This window comes from Lissotriton helveticus, chromosome 1_2 (genome assembly GCF_964261635.1).
Source record: "Lissotriton helveticus chromosome 1_2, aLisHel1.1, whole genome shotgun sequence".
Taxonomy (NCBI): Eukaryota; Metazoa; Chordata; class Amphibia; order Caudata; family Salamandridae; genus Lissotriton; species Lissotriton helveticus.
Genome location: NC_136058.1, coordinates 446,743,042 through 446,767,763, shown reverse-complemented (window position 1 = coordinate 446,767,763; position 24,722 = coordinate 446,743,042). Strand labels below are relative to the sequence as shown.

General features: G+C 44.1%; 1 protein-coding gene across 1 annotated transcript; it reads left to right on the top strand.

The window, feature by feature from the left end:
* Positions 1-9,171: 9,171 nt before the first annotated feature.
* LOC144807696 (uncharacterized) lies at positions 9,172-18,875 on the top strand. Its single transcript, XM_078673340.1, has 3 exons — positions 9,172-9,219; positions 10,220-10,273; positions 13,342-18,875. Exon 3 carries the CDS (start codon positions 14,532-14,534, stop codon positions 15,969-15,971), a length of 1,440 nt encoding a protein of 479 aa, XP_078529466.1. The 5' UTR covers positions 9,172-9,219; positions 10,220-10,273; positions 13,342-14,531; the 3' UTR covers positions 15,972-18,875.
* The last annotated feature ends 5,847 nt before the right edge of the window (positions 18,876-24,722 follow it).

Genomic DNA, 24,722 nt, shown 5'->3' with positions numbered 1-24,722 from the left:
AGGAGGTGAAGTCTGTCCTGGGCTTGAGGGGTGCAGAGGAGATTAGGTCTGTCCAGGAGGGGTGCAGAAGAGATCAGGCTTGTCCGGAAGTGGTACCGAAAAGGTGAGGCCTGTCCAAGGGGGTGCAGAGGAGGTGAGTCCTCTCTAGGGGATGCTGAAGAGGCGAGACCTGTCCAGGGGGGTGAGGAGGCGGTGAAGCCTGTCCAGGGAATGCAGACGAGGTGAGGACTGTCCAGAGGGGATGCCCAGGAGGCGAGACCAATTCAGAGGGGGTGCAGAGGAAGGGAGTTCTGTCCACGGTGTACAGAGGAGGTGAGGCTTGTCCAGATGGTACAGAGCAGAGGTGAGGCCTGTCCTCTGGTGGGGTGAGGCCTGTCCTGACTCTGCATGATTTACATGAATACTTCTTAGAAATGTTACTCATTTTGCCCCTCCTTCAGTCCATATTAAACCAGTGTACACTCCCCCACCCCACCCTCTTGATCCCTCCAGATAATGCAGGCTCACCTGTTGAAACAACTACAGACAGAATAGAACCTTTCCACCTGGTGGACACTGGACACTTCCTGTTAGTCTCCCCATCGAGTGCAGTCCCATCGGTGCTGCGGCTGCACAGAAGCAAAGCACTCAGGTACATTCCCTGACCTCACCTGTCAGGAGCGCCCCAATATCTTATCCCACATGACTGCCCTCGAGTGCTCTAATCGGCCCCAAATCAGGGAGATCTCCCTCCAAACAAACTTCTCTCCATCAAAAATATGTTTCATCTCAAAAGATTTCACCAGGTTCATCTAAAGGATGAGAGGTGAGCAGCATACATTCGAACAGCCTCCTCGTATCCATCAGGACGCACCAAAGCTGCTCCGATTTATGAAAGAGCTGAAGATGCATCTCGTTAAAGAACCCTACATCACTAGTGCATTAACCGTGAACAAACTGCCTCCTCTTCTATCACTTTATGTTATGTTATACGCACTTGTAGAGAACATGGCTGCCCCAACAACAGGGCATCCCAGCGCTAAATCTGACAGAGCAGACGGTGAGGAAGCTAGTGGTTGGAGAAAAGCCACTACTTGATCATTGTCCTGAAAGCCCAATGGTCTTGCGTGCTACGGGCAGCAAGGAGAATGGAATTCCAAAGGGCTGGTGGCAGTGCTCTGAACGAGCGCCCCCTTGCTCTTGTCCTGTGCACTCGTTGGACACAGGCCAAATGCAGGTCCGCAGAGTGCAAGGCTCGAGCCGGGACATACAGAGAGCACAGCTCGCCCAACAATTGTGGACCCAGGCCATACAGGATCTTGTGTGTCATACACAGATTCTTAAAGTAGACTCTCTGTTCTTTAGATAGCCAGGGGAGCAGGCGGAGAAGGTCTGAAACACGGCAGTACTTAGGTAGTGCAAAGAGTGTGCTGGCAGTCACGTTCTGGGCCCATTAAAGTCTTTTGGTCACAGCACAATTAACACCAAGTAGCAACCCATTACAGTAGTCTAGTCATGACAGCACGGTGGATAGGACAATCACCTATCGAGCAGGTGCGCCAAAAAGTCCCAAAATGGGTTTCAGGCCATGTAAGACACCAAAGCAAGTGCCAGCCACTGTCTTAGCGTGCCCCTCAAATGAGAGAGCACATCCATAGAAACTCCCAGTTTCTTGACCATGGATTTCGGTTGAGGTGGGGTTCCAAGGGCCACAGGCCACCATTGATTGCCCCATCGATGGGTATCTCAGCCCACCAGGAGCACTTCCGACTTGGTGGACTTCAGTTGAAAGTAGTTAACTACCATCCATTCAGAGATGGCCGCGAGGTCGTCTTGGATTTTCGCCTGACTTTATGCTTGTCTTTGGCCATCTACAGCACTCCATTGCCTTTTTCGCTGAGTTCATGCCATAGTAATACCACAAAGCAAACGCAAGGAGATGATGGACGGAGCGCTGAGACTTTTCAGACTCACCCCCAGTCACAGATCTGGGTTGAATCGATCATCGTTCTTTAGCTCACTTCGCCACCCCAGTTCAGACATGTTCATATGCAAACCAGTCTGACCCTGTGCCTCATGGGAACAGTCCGCGGTACAAAAGGGGGTGGTGATGGACGGAGCATCTGAATCAATTAAACACTCACCCCAGTCAAAAGATCTGGGTTTAATCCATCATCGTTCATTAGCCCACTCTGCCACCCCAGTTCAGACATGGGTATATGCAAATCAGTCTGACCCTGTGCCTCATGGGAACAGTCCAGCCCGAACTGCCAAGCCATGCCTTCCCTGGACCGGAAACAAGCTTCCGAGGACCGGTTTCTGGCATTCCAGCCGTCTTCAGCCCGGCTTGCTTGAATCCAGTGGCAAAGTGAGCAAGGGACTCATGTCTGAACATATCCTGCCACACTTATGGCGGCCAAAAGCGGTACAAAAGGGGGTGGTGATGGACGGAGCATCTGAATCAAACAAACACTCACCCCCAGTCAAAAGATCTGGGTTTAATCCATCACCGTTCTTTAGCCCACTCTGCCACCCCAGTTCAGACATGGCTATATGCAAATCAGTCTGACCCTGTGCCTCATGGGAACAGTCCAGCCCGAACTGCCAAGCCATGCCTTCCCTGGACCGGAAACAAGCTTCTGAGGACCGGTTTCTGGCATTCCAGCCATCTTGCTTGAATCCAGTGGCAAAGTGAGCAAGGGACTCACGTCTGAGCATACCCTGCCACACTTATGGCGGCCAAAAGTGGTACAAAAGGGGGTGGTGATGGACGGAGCATCTGAATCAATCAAACACTCACCCCCAGTCAAAAGATCTGGGTTTAATCCATCACCGTTCTTTAGCCCACTCTGCCACCCCAGTTCAGACATGGCTATATGCAAATCAGTCTGACCCTGTGCCTCATGGGAACAGTCCAGCCCGAACTGCCAAGCCATGCCTTCCCTGGACCGGAAACAAGCATCCTGGGACTGGTTTTGGGCTAACAGCCCTCATCAGCCAGGCTAGCTTGAATCCAGTGGCAAAGTGAGCAAGGGACCCACGTCTGAGCATACCCTGCCAACTTAGGGTGAACAAAGCAAACACAAGGAGATGATGGACGGAGCGCTGAAACTTTTCAGACACTCACCCCCAGTCACAGATCTGGGTTGAATCCATCATCGTTCTTTAGCTCACTTCACAACACCAGTTCAGACATGTTCATATGCAAAACAGTCTGACCCTGTGCCTCATGGGAACAGTCCAGCCCGAACATGCCAAGCCATGTCTTCACTGGACCGGAAACAAGCATCCTGGGACTGGTTTTGGGCTAACAGCCCTCATCAGCCAGGCTAGCTTGAATCCAGTGGCAAAGTGAGCAAGGGACCCATGTCAGGACATACCCTGCCAACTTAGGGTGAACAAAGCAAACACAAGGAGATGATGGACAGAGGTCTGAAACTTTTCAGACACTCACCCCCAGTCACAGATCTGGGTTGAATCCATCATCGTTCTTTAGCTCACTTCGCAACCCCAGTTCAGACATGTTCATATGCAAACCAGTCTGACCCAGTGCCTCATGGGAACAGTTCAGCCCGAACTGCCAAGCCATGTCTTCACTGGACCGGAAACAAGCATCCTGGGACTGGTTTTGGGCTAACAGACCTCATCAGCCAGGTTAGCTTGAATCCAGTGGCAAAGTGAGCAAGGGACCCACTTCTGGGCATACCCTGCCAACTTAGGGCAAACAAAGCAAACACAAGGAATGATAGACGGAGCGCTGAAACTTTTCAGACACTCACCCCCAGTCACAGATCTGGGTTGAATCCATCATCGTTCTTTAGCTGACTTCGCTACCCCAGTTCAGACATAGTGTTAGACCTGGCATCCTTGGCGTGGGTCTCCCTTCCATTTTTGCTGCTGTTGCCTCATGTGTTTTGCTGGTGTTAGCTGCTCAGAGCACTGTGCCACTGCCAATCAGTGCCACAGTGCAAGTGCTCCCTATATAAAGTGTATATGTTGATTGATTTCCATGATTGGCTTATTTGGTTTACTGTTAGACCCAGTAAAGTGCACCAGGAGTGCCAGGGCTTGTAAATCCAAATGCTGCTAGTGGGCTTGCAGCACTAGTTGTGCCACACACAGAAGCAGCCTTGTAAAATGTGCCTAAGGTCTGCCATTGCAGAACCTGCGTGCAGTCTGGTACTGTCATGCTGACTGGGCAAGTGCCCCTACTTGCCTGTCCCTAAACCTTCCCTTTACTTCATGTGAGTCACCCCTATGGTAGGCCCAAGGGCAGGATGCATTGTAAGCATAAGGTAGGACAAGCCATGATGTGTGTGGCATGTCCTAATAGTGAATTACAGTCATTTTCGTTTTTCGCTGTTGCAAGGCTACCTGTTCCCATAAGCCAGAATGGGCTGTTAGAATTGTTACATCCTGTGATTCTAACAGACTCAGGGAACATGGTAGAAATTCGAGTTTAGTATGCCTGAACTCAGAATAATAAAATACATCTTTTAGTGAGGTTTATTTTAATGTTCTGTGTTTGCAAATACCACTTTTAGAAAGCTGGTGTTTGCTTGCCTAACCAAGTCAGCCCGCCTCTGCTCTGATGTTTATCTGCTGTCTGATTTCTGTGTGTGACAGGGATGGGGGATTCCAGGAGACAGTCTGGGCTGCCAGGTGGTGAATAGGAAGATTACACCAGGATGGGTGGGAGGAGTGCCCCTTGACTCTGAATAGGGCTGTGCTCTGCCACCACAATGCTGGCTTCACCTCCTGTGGAGCGTCTGATGTCTCTGCCCTGCACACTGAAAGAAGAAGCCAGAGTCCTGTAAACAAAGTGCTCCAGAACTGGGCTGAATGGGCAAAGGCCCCCTGGCCTGCAAGAACAAAAGAAATGTGGTATAAATATAGGAGCCCTGCTCCTAAGAAATCAGATCCTGCTTGAACCACGAAGAACCTCTGCCCGATGAGAAGGACCTGGGAAAGCTGAAGGAGGAGTACTGTCCCTAACCTGGGGGATTGGCCTTGCTGTGAAAGGAGAGGAAAAGACTAAAGAGACTTTGCAAACTTGTGCTTCAACAATCTCCCAGGGCTTGTGGGTGAGCTTGCCTCCTGAACAGAGTCCCAGGATTATTGGACTCTCCCCTGCCTTCCCTGACGTGCTGCTGGACTTTTGCCCAATCTTCTGTGCCGCTGGAGCCGCGACACCAAGCGTGCCTCGCCCCCGTCTGTTGTCCAGCCTGTGCCTGGCCGCCTTGCCCCGGGTGACTCCGCTCTGACCTGAGCCGTGTCTGCACCGTCCCGCTTGGGCGGCCCGCACTCTACCTCCTTCTCCCCTTTGAGCCGCACTGCTCGCTTTGCCGCCCCCCAGCGCTGGAAGCCAGACCGGAGTGCAGTGCAAGGCGAAGTACGTCCCATACGCACGAAGCGTACTGGCCGCCTCGCACTGCGCTCCTGATTTCTGTGACCGCGCCGCACTAAAGAGCCGGCCCGTACGCCTCGTACTGGCTGCCTCGTGCCACGCTGCCCGCATCCACACAGCAGCCCAAAAGGAAGGTACGGCTCAAACGCCGCACTGCACTGTGACCCGGAACGTCCGCCTCATCGCTCCGTGGCCCCCGCTCTACGCCTCGTCCAGATGACGCCGCGACCAGCCGGGATCACCGCCCTGAGAGGCCGACACCGCTCCAAGTCCGCCATCACGCCTCATTCGAGCCGGACTCCCCATCTCTAAAGGTACTGTACTTCGACGTGCACCCCAGGGTGTGTGCCCCGGACCGGTGAAGTCCGCAACGTGTATGCAGTGCGCAACACGCACAGAACAAAAGAATCACGCATTTGTTCAAGGACGCTTTGCCTGAATAGTATTGTGGCCTAATTTTAAACGTAATTGGTTCTTGTGCTAAGCCTTATATAAAAGTAATTATTTTTGATACAAAACATAGTGTGGTATCCCTTTTGTGGTGTTGTCATTGAGTTACTTTGTGTATTTACAAATGCTTAACCCATAATGCTCCATGATTAGCCTTGTCTGCTCGCGCCACGCAACCTAGAGGGTGAGCAGGGGTTATTTTGAAGAGTAAGTCCCTTGCCCTGACTAGAGGAGAGGGTCCCTGTATGTCCCAAGTACTTACCTTTGCCAATCATAGACCCCCAAATCTAACACATAGCTATCTGCAAATCAGTCTTGACTCTGTGCCTCATGGGAAGAGTCCAGCCCGAACTGCCAAGCCATGTCTTCCCTGGACTGGAAAGCAGCATCCTGGGACCGGTTTCGGGCTAAGAGCCCTCATCAGCCAGGCTTTTAGTTCGGGCTGGACTGTTCCCATGAGGCACAGCGTCAAGACTGGTTCAAGACTGATTTACATATTGCCAGGTCTAAACCGGGGCGGCATGGTGAGCAAAAGAATGATGGATTTAACCCAGGTCTCTTGAATGGGGGTGAATGTTTTGATTTGTTCTGCATTTTGTCCACCAATTATGTGTCTTTGCTTCCTCGCCCTAAGCGTACCGGGTATGCCCAGATGTGGGTCCCGGGCAACTGTGCCTCTGAATTCAAGCCATCCTGGCTGAAGAGGTGTGAAACCCTGAAACCGGTCCTAGGATACTTCTTTCCAGTCCAGGGAGGACTTGGCTTAGCAGTTCAGGCCGGACTGTTCCCATGAGGCACAGGGTCAAGACTGAGTTGCATATGGCCAGGTCTAAACTTGGGGTGGCATGGTTAGCAAAAGAATGATGGATTTAACCCAGATCTCTTGACTGGGGGTGAATGTTTTGATTTGTTCTGCGTTCCACCCTTCAATTGTGTGTCTTTGCTTGCTCGCCCCAAGTGCGCCAGGTATACCCAGACATGGGTCCGGGCTCCCTGTGCCACTGGATTCAAGCTATCCTGGCTGAAGGGGGGTGAAACCCTGAGGTCCAAGGATGTTTGTTTCCAGTTCAGGGAGGACCTAGCTTAACAGTTCGGGCTGGATTGTTCCCATGGGGCACAGCATCAAGACTGATTTGCATATTGTCAGGTCTAAACTGGGGTGGCATGGTGAGCAAAAGAATGATGGATTTAACCCAGGTCTCTTGAATGGGGGTGAATGTTTTGATTTGTTCTGCATTGCGTCCATCATTTGTGTGTCTTTTGATAGTAATACCACATACATACATACATTCATCCATATTGGCATGACCAGTGGGCCCTTGTATAGCTTCCCTGTTCGCTCATATACTTTCCCCACCCTGTGCTGGGAAGCCGTGCTGCCCTCCATTCACTATTGCCAGCCTTGGAATGGGTGACCATCCATCGTTCAAGGCATTGCTTCACCCCTTGCCTTTCCAGGGCAGAAGTCACTAATTGCACATCATCATCCAATCTGCGTCTTTTTCACGTGATCATGGGCTTCCTGGTTCCCATCACAACGGAGAACCTTCAGGTCCTGCCATCTCGAATGTTCCTCATTTGACTCCAACATCGCCCACCAGCCATTTGGCTCACATATTGTTCCTTCAGGTGGGTCACCTCGCTTCCACTCCTGGTTCACCTTAAGAGTAGGGATTGGATGCATTGATGCCTTGTTGCTGCCATTTCTCAGCATTCGGTCGGACACTGCATCAGCTTAAAGTTGCTCAGAGAGCATGGTTTCTGTAAATCTGAGTGTGGTTGACGGATTTATGAAGGGTGGGCAGAAATATGTACAAAGACTTAAACATGCTGTTTGTCAACCAGATTTCAAGGGCTCTAAATAGAAAAATTGGGTTATGAAGAAGTGGGCTTAGCTGTTTGAATATGCTCTCTGAGACTGTGAGTGCGCTGTATGTTGTCTCAGACCTTGTTCAGCCTGTGGTCGCGCTGTATGTTGACTCAGACCTTGCTCAGCCTAAGGATGTCCTGTATGTTGACTCAGACCTTGTTCAGCCTGTGGGTGGGCTGTATGTTGACTCAGACCTTGTTCAGCCTGTCGGTGTCCTGTATGTTGACTCAGACCTTGTTCAGCCTGTCGGTGTCCTGTATGTTGACTCAGACCTTGTTCAGCCTGTGGGTGCTCTGTATGTTGACTCAGACCTTGTTCAGCCTGAGGGTGCGCTGTATTTTGACTCAGACCTTGTTCAGCCTGTCGGTGTGCTGTATGTTGACTCAGACCTTGTTCAGCCTGTCGGTGTGCTGTATTTTGACTCAGACCTTGTTCAGCCTGTGGTCGTGCTGTATGTTGACTCAGACCTTGTTCAGCCTGTCGGTGTGCTGTATGTTGACTCAGACCTTGTTCAGCCTGTGGGTGCGCTGTATTTTGACTCAGACCTTGTTCAACCTGTGGGTGCACTGTATGTTGACTCAGACCTTGTTCAGCCTGTGGTTGGGCTGTATGTTGACTCAGACCTTGTTCAGCTTGTCGGTGACCTGTATGTTGACTCAGACCTTGTTCAGCCTGTCGGTGTGCTGTATGTTGACTCAGACCTTTTCAGCCTGTGGGTGCGCTGTATTTTGACTCAGACCTTGTTCAGCCTGTGGGTGCGCTGTATGTTGACTCAGACCTTGTTCAGCCTGTGGGTGTGCTGTATGTTGACTCAGACCTTGTTCAGCCTGTCGGTGTGCTGTATGTTGACTCAGACCTTGTTCAGCCTGTGGGTGCGCTGTATTTTGACTCAGACCTTGTTCAACCTGTGGGTGTGCTGTATGTTGACTCAGACCTTGTTCAGCCTGTGGGTGCACTGTATGTTGACTCAGACCTTGTTCAGCCTGTGGGTGAGCTGTCTATTCACTCAGAATCTCCTATACCTGTGGGTGCGCTGAACGTGCACTTAAGACTTTGTTAAGCCTGTTGGTGCATTGTGTCTTCACTCGAACATTGTCCAGCTTGTGGGTGCGCTGTATGAGCACTCAGACCTTGTTTAGTTTGTTGGTGGGCTGTGTGTTCACTCGGACCATGTTCAGCAAGTGATCATGGTTCATTGTGTGTCCATTGCAGTGCAAGATTTGAATTTGGAGGATGTTGTGGGTTGGTCGTAGATACCAGAAGAATAAAAAGGTTACAAAAAAATGTCTATTTAATCATAGACCAACTGTGCTTTACAATGGTTTTGCAGAGAACAAGACTTTTCCTTTGTAAGTTAAGGACAGTTGTTTTGGAAGATGAGAGGAAGTGAGATTCACGTTTGATGCAGATAAGCTCTTGGTTGAAGCAAATCTTTACTTCCTTTCAAGGTATTCTGGGACGTGCCAGGTGGTGCGGCTGCCTCCTTCAGAGAAATAAACAAGATAACTGTCAGGTAACGTTTCCTAGTGCCTTCTGTTTCCTTTTCTTCTATTTATTCTCAAGTCTCTCTCTGTGTCTCTCTCTCTGTTTTTTATCTCTCTTCAGCTTCAAGAATTTGACTCCCTCTCCAGACCATTCTCTAGCTAGATAGCATATGATCTTAAAAAAATTAAAAATAAAACAAATACGTGGCTGTAACGTAGTTTTTATGCTAGCTGTTTTAAGCGTGTTTCTGCACAAATGTTGGTATACTCCAGGGTCAGGCTATTTATCTTCGGGTTCCTAAATTGTGTGATGTTTTTGTTATAATCAACCTACTTGGTATAACCCTCCTTTCCCCCTTTGTCCTGCCACATTTGGAATGCTCTATCATCTGTTGGCCTGAAGGTATGGAAGCTAATAAGGAACTGTTGAACTCTTTCAGTGTATTCTCTTCATACCAGTTTTATTCTTTCCGCCTCTTACTTTAGGGCTCTTATAAATACTAAGGTTTATCTGGAAAAGCGTGCCGCCACATATGGTCGTTGTAGCAGTGGCCAACCTCCCCATGTTCCCGCAAACCCCCCTCATCAATTTTTGAGTTTCCACTAACCCTGGCACCCACCTGATGCAGCCACATTCTCAAGGAATATGAATGTGGTGGGATCCTAGCGCAGGTCTGGGCCCTTCTCGGGTCGGGAGGCACTGGGCCATCAGCATGCTTGCCTCCCATGTTCCCAAGCAGTCCCTTGACTGTCGACACATTTGTCTCCTCTACACCCCATGATTCTATCCTCTCCTTGGTCTATACCTGCCCCATCCTTTCTCTCTAGATCTGACTTCCAGCTCTTTGCGTCCTCCCAGCCTGCCCTTTCCTGTCCTGTTTGTCACCCCCAGGGCCACACTGGGTCTCTTTGAAGAAGAGTGGAAGAGAGTCTCTTTTTTATTATTCTTCTGTTTCTGTAGTATTCATCTTTTCTTATCCCATTTTAGTTTCCTTTCCCGTTATGCTGGTTTTTTCTTCTTTTTTTTAGGTGTTGGAGTGTCTGGGTCCTGTCAAAGGAGTGTAACAAGTTCCAGTCCACCAGGTAAGTCCTTATCCTCACCATAATTTGAAATGGTGAATTCCACTGAGCTTACTGGACACAGCCTCAGTCTACGGTGGTGATCCAGGGGAGAGGTGTAAAATTTGTGAGCTCAAACATAGGTTACCCACCACATCGTAAACTCAATCCTCAGCAACACAATTCACAATAACGCAGAGTTTGGCCCATAGAAACTCAACAATTCATTCACAATCATAAGGTCCTCCGTATGAGCTAATAGGGACTCAGATAACTAGAGGTGGAAAGCCACTCCTTTAATAATGAAGTGCCTAGCTAATAATATTCACATAATATTAATAAAATCATCAATAAGTAAGGACAAACACATGGAATAGTTATCAAGTTATCTTTATCTAAACTTCAAGATTGAATGGTCAAAGCACAAACATACACTAGAATCTTTTAATAACGGTTATTCTTTTGTATACAGGTAAATCACAGCACATCACAGCTCAGAACAAATTCATCGTCAAATAACACCTACTGTGGAAGGAAGAGAGAAAAAGAGAGAATACACATTTCAAAATAGAACATGCAATTCGGAATCATACAAACTAAGAATTGGTTGTAGACTTATCAGGACGCAAGGTGGACCCAGTAGAACGCTAGAGCACAGCGTGCAATAGCGGGAGTCATAAATTCTAAGGGTAGGCGAAGTTGGCGGAGTACCACTACGCAGAATTTTGCGGAGTTGAACAAAAACTCAGTGAAACTCCACTCCGTAACTCCGTCCCGTCTCATCCCATTTAATGAAACAGAAACCTCACATACCTTTGGTAAAACAACAAGTAACTCTATCATTACATGCAAAAATGCATATAGTCATCTCACAAAAGTGAAAATGAAACTTAAGCAAGCATGGGAGAGTTGATGATTTTGGGGTCCTCCCTAACCTAAGGAGAGAACCAAGCAGAAGCCTTGGACACAAAGAGCATATCAGGCTGAACGATTCAATGGTGGTCCCATCCTCCTAGGACCACCCCAAGCACAGTCAGTTATGGGCAAAATTACAATACCAAACAAAGGCCCTGCAAAGCATTATGGGACGAGATTTTAGAGTGAAGTGAATATTATAGTATGCAATATTAAAACATTCCTCAAACTGCATCTCTCCCGGCTCAGCTGAGAGCTAATAGTATAATATTCACTGCACTCTAGAATCTCGCCCCATAATGCTTTGCTGGGCCTTTGGTTAGCATTGTATCTTTGCCCATAACTTTGCTTGGGATGGTCCTAGGAGGATGGGACCACCACTGAATCGTTCAGCGTGATATGCTCTCTGTGTTCAAGGCATCTGCTTGGCCCTTCCCTAGGTTGGGGGGACCCCAAAATCATCACCTCTCTCATTGCCTGATATTTTTCGAAGCTCACTTTTGTGAAACGGTTATATGCTGTTTAGCATGTAAAGGTAACGTTGTTTTACAAAAAGGTTGTGGGTGTAGTTGCTAACTCCCTACGTGGCAGAGTGGGAGTTTTTGCATGAACTCCGTGTTTTCAATGTAATGCGTAGTTATCTCCACCTCCACTAGCGGAGCTGAGTTCATTGCCCACTGTTAATAAATTCTTCACCTGAAAGATTTGACCTGCTCAACTTCACCAGCCTGTAAAGTGCGGAGGTAATCAGGAGACTTCAGTTCAGGGAAAAATCAAAGTTCAGACCGACAGCAGGTCAGGCCCAGGATTTGCAAGGGAAAATAGCAGCATGCCGTCCTTTTCCCAAGGGGCAATTATGCCTCCAAACGATTTCAGTTCCTGCCCACAAAATAACTTCTAGGTAGTTTGCATGATTTCCATTAGTCAAAATCCATGGTGCAACCGTGGTGTGATCTTTCTCTAACCTAGATCGTCTGGAACCCATATGTAATACCTTTGTTCAGTGGTCATTGTTCTTTTTTTTTCCCAGTGGTCATTGTTCTTTAAGAATGGGCAATATCACTTCCCTTCAGAAATAGTAAATACATTTGCAACTCAACATGTCCACTCCACTCGCTCTCTTCTGAGCTTGCAGCAAAGTCAATACAGTTTTATTCTAACAGAAAGGATGTCCATTTTTCAAACTGTAGGACAAAAACTTCAGCGATAATACTCATAGCTACCGTGCAATCAGGTCAACATTTTTAGTCTATTCGAAGGAAATAATGAAACACAAAATACATTTTTGAGGCCTACATGGAAAACCACTAAATCACTATTTTCTAAAGAAAAAACATGCTAATGTTGAAAACAGTAAAGAAATAGAGATGCATAAGAAATAATATAAAAACACCATTTCATTATACTTGTAAGCATAGCCTAATTACATTTCTTTGAGAAACGTGCAAGCACTTTCTCTCGGAATTGCATCTCAAAGAAAACATAAGCAGGACTCATTGTACTTGAGCATTTTCATAATCATATTTTGTGTTAACACTACAGACTGCATTATTACCTCTCACATTATTTTCATAGCACTTTAGTAGGTTTCTCTCTCTGTCAGGAATGACTTAATCTCAAACCAGTTTGTGACCCTTCTGCATGCTTTTACGATGCAGTTTTAAACTCTCACGTGTTTCACGAGGCACACTGTTAGTCATGTTTCTTAAGTATGTATTATGTATTAGTATCACACCCAAGGGTAAGGAGTTGATCGACCAAAACACTCTTAATAAAATAATCACGCTCCACCAGTGGCATTTGGAGCAGTGATTTCAATCAGGCAGATTCCTTTGTTCAATTAAATGTCTCTTCATGGATCCCTGAAATAAGGAATAGAAGAGTCCTTTAAATGGGCAGGGGAGTGCACAACATCTGATAATTCATTAAAGGAGGTACAAATGCCTTACTGTGATGCCAGTCGTCATCACAGAAAGAGTAAACTGTTGGTGTTGGATGCTTCTGAGAATCTGTGTCATGATGCATGTGTAACTTGTCTTTCTTTCTACAGTATTCACTACTTTAGCTCTCACGACATTGAGTTTCAGTGGTCCCGAGTTCCCTGTCTATGCAGTATCCATGAACTGTTTTACCCTCTTGGAGTGCAACTCATTTATAATTTCTAACTATTTTTACAGGTCACTGAGGCAACAAAAAGAAAAAGAAATGTCGCAATGTCGGGATATTTTGAGGAAAGTAGAAACATTCTAGATCTCTAAAAGAGAAACTAGTTCTATGCACCAGGAATGGTGAGGGATTTGGTGTGGAAGAAACTGCTGAATGTGAAAGTTATTTATCGACTTTCTTACAATCATTATTTGTTGTCGAACCCTTGAAGTACAATGACAAGGAACATTTACCAAGTGTCAGTGTTTGGGATTGAATAACCTTTGAAATAATAACTGTATCCGCAAGTAAATTGAAAATCTACTGCAACTACTAATTAAAAGAATATTTTAACTGAATGGAAACATTTCACGATTGGTCAAGCAAAGAACATTGGCAACAACTGATCCTCACACAGAGCAGTGTTGCAAATTCTGTCTGATGATTTATGAGAAATGACATAGAGACCTAAGCCTCTCCCACCAAATCAGTATCCGTAGACGTGATGTGATGTGACAGAACTGTCAGGAAGGCTAATAACCTCAGTTAACACGAGCACGCTTATGTCTCCGTCTCCTGTGATTCGGAGGAGAGAAAACCTTGTATTTAAAAAATAACTGAAAATGTTCTTCTCAGATGTCATTACAGCAAAGATACTGGACTAACATCTACAACATAGAAAGAGTTTTCCTACCAACTCTGTCTCTTGGGTTGATCTATGTTGTTTCCAAGTGTGCCAGACCTCCAAAGTTAATGGTGGGCCTCACCGGAATAGGAAGCTAAAAAAGGGCCAGTGTTACACTATTGATAATTCGTAAACTACCCCAGCATCTTTTAATCCCAGTTCATTACTTGTATAAAAATTTACCTCACTTGTAAGTACTAATCCTCAAAGACCCTGTCAGTGCTTTTAAAACTAAATTAAATGCGATAAACTGCAGTCAGAAAGAGCTTAATTCTACTTGAGGGAATCCTTGTGGGCATAACTTGGAGAAAATGAATCCATGAGGGGCATCTTAATAAAAATAAGGGGCCTCTCAGTGAAAGTTTAGGTTGGCTTCAAAGATAGGCTGGCTTCAAAGATAAGAACATTGATCTCCAAATAAAAGCTATAATTAGTCAAATGCAAATGTGAAGAAGATCTTCAGCAGCGTAGTTTAGAAGTTAATGTTGAGTTTTAACACAAACAAGTACAGACTCCGGAATTAGATTCAGACTTAAGATGGCATGTAGCCAGGAACAAACCCAACTTGGAGATACAGACAACTTGAATAAGAGCAATGAATGTGAGAACAGCTTTAGTTATCAATCCCACCTCACTAAACACAAGAGAACTCATACTGGACAAAAACCGTATCAGTGTCCTGAATGCCGGAAAGGCTTCAGTCGGAAAAGTGATCTCATTCAACATGTGAGAATCCACACTGGGCACAAACCTTATCAGTGCTCTAAGTGCCTGAAGTGCTTTAGTCGGAAAGACCATCTCATTCAACACGAGAGAACTCACACTGAGCAAAAACATTATCAGTGCTCTAAATGCTGTAAAAGCTTCAATCGGAAATTCAGCCTTACTTTACATGAATGGACCCACACGGGGCAAAAACCTTTTCAGTGCTCTGAATGCCAGAAAAGGCTCAGTCAGAAATCTGGTCTCACTCGTCATGAAAGAACTCACACTGGACTAAAACCGTATCAATGCTCTGAATGCTTGAAAAGCTTCAGTGAGAAATCTGGTCTCGCTCGTCATGAGAGAACTCACACTGGACTAAAACCGTATCAGTGTTCTGAATGCTGGAAAAGCTTCAGTCAGAAATCTACTCTCTCACAACATGCGGTAACTCACACTGAGCAAAAACATTATCAGTGCTCTGAATGCAGGGAAAGCTTCAGTCATAAATCTGGTCTCACTCGTCATGAAAGAACGCACACTGTACTAAAACTGTATCAGTGCTCTGAATGCCAGAAAAGGTTCAGCCATAAATCTGGTCTCACTCAACATGAGAAAACTCACACTAGACTAAAACCGTTTCAATGCTCTGAATGCTTGAAAAGCTTCAGTGAGAAATCTGGTCTCGCTCGTCATGAGAGAACTCACACTGGACTAAAACCGTATCAGTGCTCTGAATGCCAACAAAGCTTCAGTTGTAAGGCCAATCTCATTCAACATGAGCGCATACACACTGGGCAAAAACCTTATCAGTGCTCTGAATGCTGGAAAAGCTTCAGGCACAAATATGGTCTCACTCAACATGAAAGAACTCACACTGGTCTAAAACCGTATCAGTGCTCTGAATGCCAGAAAAGCTTCAGACAGAAAATAGCTCTCACTCTCCATGAGAGAACCCACACGGGGTACAAACCTTATCAGTGCTCTGAATGCTGGAAAAGCTTCAGTCATAAATCTGGTCTCACTCAACATGAGAAAACTCACACTGGACTAAAACCGTATAAGTGCTCAGAATGCCAACAAAGCTTCAGTCGTAAGGCCAATCTCATTCAACATGAGCGCATACACACTGGGAAAAAACCTCATCAGTGCTCTGAATGCTGGAAAAGCTTCAGTCAGAAATCTGGTCTCACTCGTCATGAGAGAACTCACACTGGGCAAAACCTTGTCATTGGTCTAAATGCCAGGGAAGCATCTGCTGGAGACTCAGTCTGATTCAACATGAGAAAATCCACAGCAAGAAAAAACATTATCAGTCCTCTCAGTGTGACAAAAACTTCAGTTATAAAAGCAACCTCTCTACATGACAGACACAATGTGGGAAAGCAAAAGGTGCTCTGAGGAATAGCTTTCAGCATCGCAAAACCTTCACATGAAGCCGCCACAAAGACATCAATCAATTTATCGTCCATCAAACTGTTTACTGAGAAAAGAGCACAGTGAGGGATAGAAATTTGTGAATTAACCTCATTCCTTAGTGACTTTTTCTGTGTGTAGTTGTCTGCCCCGACTTCTCAGTTTCCGCACACGTTAGTATAGTTTTTAGTAGTAAATGTGGAAGGAATAGAGGGAGTGGCTGTAAAATGGGAAATTCTCATAAATAAAGGGGAGGGGTGAAGGCAGAACTAAGGAGGAGTATAGGGAGGGGTTTAGAGAAAAGACAGGCACTCACCCGCTAAAGAGTAAGCCCATTGCTGTTTATAAATTACAACTCTTAAGTCACTAAGCCATAATGTACCTAAAACAATCGTAAATGTACTTGTTCTCAGAGCGGGATTAAGTCCAATATCACACATGGCCATCCACTGGAACTGCAGCAAACTCCCATAAATAATAATGGTGGTAGGGACATAAAATAAAACCCCATAGGAAATAATGCTGAATTAAATATTTAAACCTAGTTAAAAAAATCTAAATAAATATAATTTAATGGCAAAAAATATTTAAAGAAAACATTTCATTATTTTTTAATGTTTTAATACATTTTAAAAATGTAAACATTAGTATAACATTAATTATTAGTAAAGTCAATTTACATGTGTTAAAACTAATTCTCTACAGCACATTTAATAATTATTAATACATGAACAAATGTTACTTCAGGTGGGAAACCTTTAATTTAATCTTAAGAAGAAATATAATCTTTAATATGTTCAACTAGGGTGGAGATCTCCCTGTGTAAAAATATATGGGATATTTTGAATGTTTTTTAAACTTAAAAAAAGAATTATTTTTAAGTTAAATATTATTGTAAATTAATTTGATATACTTTAAATATAGAACAAAATGTTTGAATACTATTAACTTTTATTTTAATTAAATATGTAATTGATTTTAAATGTGTTAAAAATGTTTTTTAAAGATTTGTTGAAAAAAATCGCACTGAAAGTAAAATCCCTGTATTTTCTTACTATGTGCTCTAAATTATTAAATTGCCTCTGCTCAAAAGTTTTGTATAGAACTAATTGAAATAATTTTTTGTGAAAAGACAAAATACATTATTTTAATGTACCTTTATTTCTTATGAGGTTCTATTTCTATGTCTCGGCTAGACACTGCTTGCGCTGTCTCAAAGAGACATGCTTATCTCCTTTATGGGCTTCAGCCCACACACAGACTTACCATTTGCTGGCTCCACCATCGATCTAATATGATTTATCCCCATATGTCCACGGCATACATTTGTCATGTCTCTACCTACTAGAGCATAGACCAATTACTACTATCCATCCCCAGCTGCCATTTTAGCATTTGTAATCAGTGCTACTTTTTTCTTTAATTTAGAGAACTTGAGACGAGCGACATGGTTTATGGAGCACCGCTGTAAACAGGAATTCAATTCTTGTTCTTATCTCGTAATATTTGCTGTCCATTCAAACACTAAGATCAAATGTCAGATGTTGTCTCATCTGCTGACTGCTATCATACACAATGGTTCCGCCCTGTGTTCCGCCCCTCTGTTTCGCCCCATTCAGGTTACCTGCACCCCCCCACCGCCACCGCCATACAGCGCGTTTGTGCCTCACAATGTGCATGAAAACTGAAGCCCGAAATCAAAAGTCAGACGCTGTCTCATCTGCAGACTGCTATCTATACAATGGCTCAGCCCTGTGTTCTATGTCTGTCTCTCTCATCCCTTACACCATTCTGCGCCACCCCCACTGCCACGCCATACAGTGCAATTGCGCCTCACATCGCGCATGAAAACTGAAGACTGAGATCATTTGTCAGATGCTGTCTCATCTGCTGACTGCTTTACCCTAAACGAAACGCAACACGAGGCTGCTTAAAAAACAAAGGAAAACAAAGTAACAAAACTCGCGCAGCTCTCCCCAGCATAGCGAGAGTGCCCCTGCTACCGTATTTACTGCTTTCTCAGAAAATAGCCCCATAATGCCTTCGGAGCCTTGCTGTTTGAACACTTTTTGGCCCATATCTCTGCTTGTGGTGGTCCCAGGATGACGGGACCACCACCAAAAAGTCAACACAACGCAGTCTTTCTTTTAAAGGTACGGTCAGAATCCTCACTCTTAGTTGGCGGGACTCCAAAATGATCACCTCCCCTTGATTTTCATTTCTTTTTTAGCTCTCCCATGGCTGTAGCTTTGACTCTACAGCCGGTATTGTTTCAACCTCTAGGGGCCACATGCATGGTAATTTAATGGCATTTAATCAGACCTGGAAGGCCTGGAAATACACAAATGTGATGTTGATCTTATGCCCTGTAGGGGCTGACTATATGGTTGCAATGCAGTGCTTTTTCAATGTGATGCCCTCTATGGTTGTTTGTATCATTGCAGCTTTGATTTCAAACCCATGAAAGAATACACAAACACAAGGTTAATTATTGATAAATTCTTAATGGGGTTACCATTATGATTGCAAATATTTAATTGATTATCACAGTAATGTTAATGATTTTTGCAAAATGTATGTGTTTATTACAAAACAAATGATTGAACTAATGTGAGATGTTTGGGTGACCCTCTAAGGGGTCCCCAGTGATTCATCAATGGCATCTATGTATGTTCCATCTGACAATGTACATATTTGTACATTATTTTGTAGTTTTTAGAAGTGTGTTTTAAATAAATCTACTTCTCCTTCTTCTAAAGAAAATGTACTGACTGGACAATCAGTTATTGGGTGTTATCATTGTGTGCCAGTGATTGGTGATTACTGGCCCACACCACCTCCCTTGAGTAGGCCTTGGACTACTCCGCCAGCTAACCTGTGAGAGTCGAGCGCTACCATGGGGTGTTTGGTTCTCAGTGAAGACAATTGTGGACACATCTTTAGATAAGCCTGACTGCTCTGTCCCAAGTTACCGGAGGGTGAACACAGGTTATCTTTTAGTGTGCATCTAGCTTACCCTGTAGAGAGCGGTGGTTCCTGCCTGGCTTGGTTGCATACCTCAGCCAAACAGGAATCCCATTTCAAACATTCTATCAACCATTGTAAATCAGCTATTTAGGGTCAACGAGCCTCTTACAGAACATTTCATATAACCTGAATATCAACATTTCAGAACAGCTTGAACAATGGAACCCACACCTGCAGATCTTTGAGCAAAGTAACATCATAGGAAGTGAACATTACATGGTCTTTGAGTCAGTGACCTCACATAACCTTTGACCAAGTGACATCGCAGAAAGTGACATCACATGGTGTTTCTTATACATTTCAGTCCCTTATTGCATGTGGTTTGTAATTGGTGATATATTTATTGCACCAAATAAAATACAACTCTACTGAGTCAGAATGTGTCAAGTGTGATAAATACCACCCAGTGTAAAGATACCATGTTTGTAACACACATCTTCAAAACAGGACCCAGTGAAAAATCCTTAGCTAAAAGACATTCACATCAACAACATCAATAGCTCCCAAATTGCTGAGACCTATTGGATTTGTCAATGCTTGTTAGGTCTCTGTCTCCCTTATTTTCTAAGGGATGGTGTTGTATTACCAGTGGTTGGCCATACGTGGTGCTGCACTCTCTATTACTCCACTTTGGCCCTAGTAAATTACATTTGTACATTTTACTCCACCTCTGTTTAAGCGTGTACAGACGTGCAAGTCCACATTTTTGAGTAACTTTATACCCGTAATGGTGAATAGCTAAAACTAGCAACGTTACTCTATGAGCATTCTTGCATGTATAGATTACTCACAGGTGTAAGTTACCTTTGTGAATAGCCTTCGAGGTGTCCAACTCAACCTGGGTGTTTCATTGTTGTGGTAACGCTAAAGTGAACGCAGCACGTGGGCTGTTATTAGAGCGAATGGGATGATCCTGCGCGGACACCAGAACACTCCTCCGAAGTGTTTGTTTCGCTGGCTCTTTGAGTTGGTTTGGATCATCAACCTTGGACCATATCCATAACCTGGGAGGTCTGAAGACTTCACACCTGTTATAACTGCCTGACGTTTCACACATTTTGATGGCAGTAGATTTTGTTTTGACTTGATGATCCAACTCTACTCTGAGAATTTTGTACTTCAAGCCACTTCTGTGCAGCTCGTCACCTTCTGTGATTGGTTCAGTCCAAACCCTTGCATCAAATTCCAGTGTTAATCATTACCGGAGACTAGACTTACCGTTCTCCCTTGAGCATGGCTAGCGAGGAAAACTACTATTTCATATGTGGCTTCAACATTGCATCAGTGGATCGGCATTTTAATTTTATTTTTTTTAGCATTTGTTTTTGGTTTAGAATACATGACTAACTGTATCCTTTATTTTCTTTGGGACCGTTGTTTTTGCTAATTAATAATCCCTAAATCACAATTATTCTTTTGATTTTGCTTCTGAATAATTATTAAATATTCTTCTTTATCTAAACTTGGTTAGAATCTTGAAGTCCTTGTCTCTTTTTTCTTTGAAATTTGTGACTTCCACTGTTCACCTTTACCATCAAACGAGGCCGTACCTCACAAGTCATTTTACCAAAAGCGAGCTAAGGACACTTTAGTAAAAGACACATTTACCTTTTCTGAAAGAAGTATGAGAAGAACAAGGCAGGCTGACTCCATCGAACTGAAAAGCTTACTGTCTTAGGTGGAATCAGCACTGACTGTGGATGCAAAAAGTAAAGACTATGAGGGGAGCTGTTGGTAGCTGTGTCTCCAGAATTTGACACTGCCACCCTCTCTCAAACAGTTGAAGTATAAAGATGCACCCATCAGACATTCAGGTCTCAACAACTAAGACTGACGGCTCCTCTTGTAGTGTGTTTATCTAGGTACCTGAATCGATATTTCTATTCTTTGCCCTTGTCCGGTTATAAATCAATAATATCCCTACAACGACATAGAAACCCTATTCATAATTCAGTCAAAGCGCATGCTTTCACATTAAGCAAGCCTACTCCTCCAGCCCCCTAGAAAGCACACCGAGTTCTTAAACAAATCCAAGCCTCCAGCAACCTGGGAAATCCCCGCTGCCTTTGTTTTGATTTCGTCCAAGCAATCCTGTAAAGCACTGTAAGAACGACCCGTTCTTAGTGACATCTTTATTGACGTCTTATGTCCAGCCTTACGTCAAACCCGGCACCTTTCAGGTATAAATATACCAACGCTGCCTTAAGCAAAGACACGGTGGTGGTGAATCTGGATCAGCTACTACTTGCCCAAGAGCCCAGCTGATGCGAGAGCCCACGGACGCTGCCCCTCCCTTTTGACGCGCTGAGAAAGAGGCTGTCTTCTCCTGCCGAGAAAATCCAGCCTCCGGCGTTTCCAGCTTACCCTTGCGGGTGACTGGGATATCGAGTCCTGAGAGAGAGATACCAGCCCTCCTGCCTTCTAATACCCAGGTACTGAACTGACTAAACCCTTACAGAGAATTCTTGAGTCAGATTCTTGGCAAAACAAACTTAACTTAAACTGCTACTTACTTACTCCTTCCCACGTATTAGGCTTAGGTCAGGTACACCGGGGTAGGCGTATTTAGAAGCACCAGTTGAGTATGATTAGTCAATGTATATATGTATGTATATCTTCTATCCATTTTAAAGTATCATATGGCTAAGGCACCATATCAATGCTTTTACAGTATTATTTTATAATCCTGCTTTTACTATATGCACTTTACTTTACTATAAGTATTGCAATTGTAGCGATTCATTTCTCTTGTATGAGGAAGGAGACTGCTCAATAAATAATACCTTTTATTGAAAACGCCCGTCTCTCTTTTCTCTGCAATCTGGTGAAACTAAGTATGCACCTTTTGACTGAGTGAAATAGCTGTCTTTTGTTTTCACACGACTCTAGAGATATACTCTTAATCAAGGAGAGCAAAGTTGTCATGTTTTATGGTTGTCAGAAACTAAATCCCTTCTTGTCTATCCAGGGAGGTTAAACTCCTCCTCGCTTATTCGAGAAAGTTTCTAGTGAACTTTGGGCTAGCTGGCAAAAACGTAAGTCTAATATAGTCAGTAGATACCTAGTTAACCTCAGTCCTACGTCTACACTACTGAAGATATTATTCCAATGCGCAGAGACTATTGGGACTATAGGAACTACACTACATGGCGCCCAACGTTTGGTAAGGCGATAAATCTAACGCAAGACGTTAGAGTAACTCAGTCGTGCTTTTTCACACAGACCCTTTCTCCCGTACATACTCCAAAGACGTCTGGAGTGGGTCAAAGGTTAAAATCCGCCGGAACTTAGTAGGAAGAGATTTCTATGTATAGTTTTTGGTTTATTCAACATTGAAGGATACAGTGTTCCAAAATATTGTGCACCTAATCTTTGTTTCCTTGGAAACCTGCTCTGAAAACTTTCATTAAAGCAATGTCAACTAACGGCGACAGCAACGAAACCGGTGAAACTGCAGTAGATGCAGATCAACGGGGTTTCGATGTTACAGGGTTTAATGAAAATGAACCGCGTGCAATTATCATCCCGGAAAACATAAGAAAAACTATAACTCTTAAACTTATAGAAAATGGACTAACACCAAGAGGTGGTACAGTCATATTCGTAATTGAGGCACACGAATATCGGCAGACAGAGGTATTCTATTCATGGATAAACTTTCCAGCAGCAAACGCTGTCACACATGACTTCCACTATTACAAAAAAGAGGAACCTCCGGAAGAGTACACTCCTTTCGAGGAGGTGGAAATCCCATTAAAATACAAAGAGCACCTGCTCTGGTTTAAAGGCGCCCTAAAACATAATAATCACATCACCAGGCTCGGTCCACTAGGTAGACCAGGAGCAACGTGGCCGGTTCGAGCCAGCCACACACCACATCCTGACATTAGCAAAATGTCAAGCGAAGAACTCTTAGTTAAAATAAATGAATTAACACAGGCATATAGAGAGTTAGTTCAATTGGCAACAGAGGATATAACTTTCCTCCAGAAATTGAAAGAAACAGATATAGCAGAACAACCATTTGAACTTGCCAGAATCATGGAAAAATCCTATGAAGAACTAGGAAGAGATAGTTTGGGTGGGAAACCGGTAAAACCCCAACTAACTGAAAATCCTGAAAAAATATTTATTAAAAATAATCTAAACACTCCAAAAAAGAGCTGGGATGGAAATAAACAATCCACTCCCAAAGAAAAAAGATTCCAGTCCAGAGGAAGGTCTCCTCGACAGAGAGAAAGATCTCCGGACCAAGGACACAAGTCTACCCAGAGGGAGCCCTCTGAGAAAAGATACAACCTTAGAAATAGGGATAATTTGAAGAAACCTGATAGATATCAAGATATCGATACACGTCCCTCTCGATCTTTTCAGACTTCCTCGCAGAAATCAGAAAGAAGAGGACGGTCAGAACACAGGGAAGAGCACGTCAAGTCCAGAGACAAGGAACCTGCTCATCAAAGTAAAAAATTACAATTTCCCAAAAAGAAGGTAGCCAGTATTAATGTAATCAAACATGCCGAGGATCCTGAGGACACAGCTGAAAAACGGAGAGTGGGCTCAGACAATGCTAGACAGCACAGCAGAAGTGAGCAAAGCTCGCAAGATCCTGATGAATCATCTGGAGACAGTGGACACGAATGAATACATTCAGGTGGAAACTGCAGATACCAGAGTTAGCAAACCTCATAAAATATACGAAATAACATTACGTATAGAGGGAGATAAGACTAGGAAAATAATGGGTCTATTTTGGGATAACCTCTCCAAAGGCTATGACATCCTTTTAGCTGAAAAAGACTGGCCACCAGAGTTTGTCAGGGAGTGCCCTCATGGCGAAGAAATGATTATACCTGCCTTCTCAAATCACATTCCAATTCATAAAAAATATACACTTGCAAGAAAATGGGCAGTAGCCCAAGCTCCTGCATTATATAAAAACCATGTTGGATGGGATGAGGACTCTCCTCCTCACAAAATCCAGTTAAAATGTCAACCAACTGCACAGAGGCAGTACCCAATTAAGCAAGAAGCTAAAAAACAGGTCAGGGAGATCTTAGATCAACTTGAATATCAGGGGGTGATTGAAACTTGAACCTCACAAATGAACAATCCTTTGTTTCCTGTCTCCAAGCCAGACGATTCATATCGTCTAGTTTTGGACTACAGACATCTAAACTCATGTTGCAAAACTTTTGCAGTACAAAACTCACACAGTGCATTACTAATGAATAACATTGTGCGCAAAAAATACAAAACAACATTAGACATCTCTAATGGATTCTTTTTGTCAAAACATAGCACCTGAAAGCAGATATTTGTCCGCTTTCTCAATAATGGGCTCGCAAAAAAATTCTGTCGACTCCCACAGGGGTTCAAGAACAGCCCAGGATTATTCTCAGCAAGAGTAACAGAGTTACTACAAATATATGATGATGAGGCAATATCTTATGTCGATAACATCTATCTAACAGATGATGACTTGGATACTCACTTGAAAAGAGTGAATACCATAATACTTGGGTTCGCAGCAGAGGGTTACAAATTTATTTATTTATTTATTTATTTATTTTAAGGTTTTAT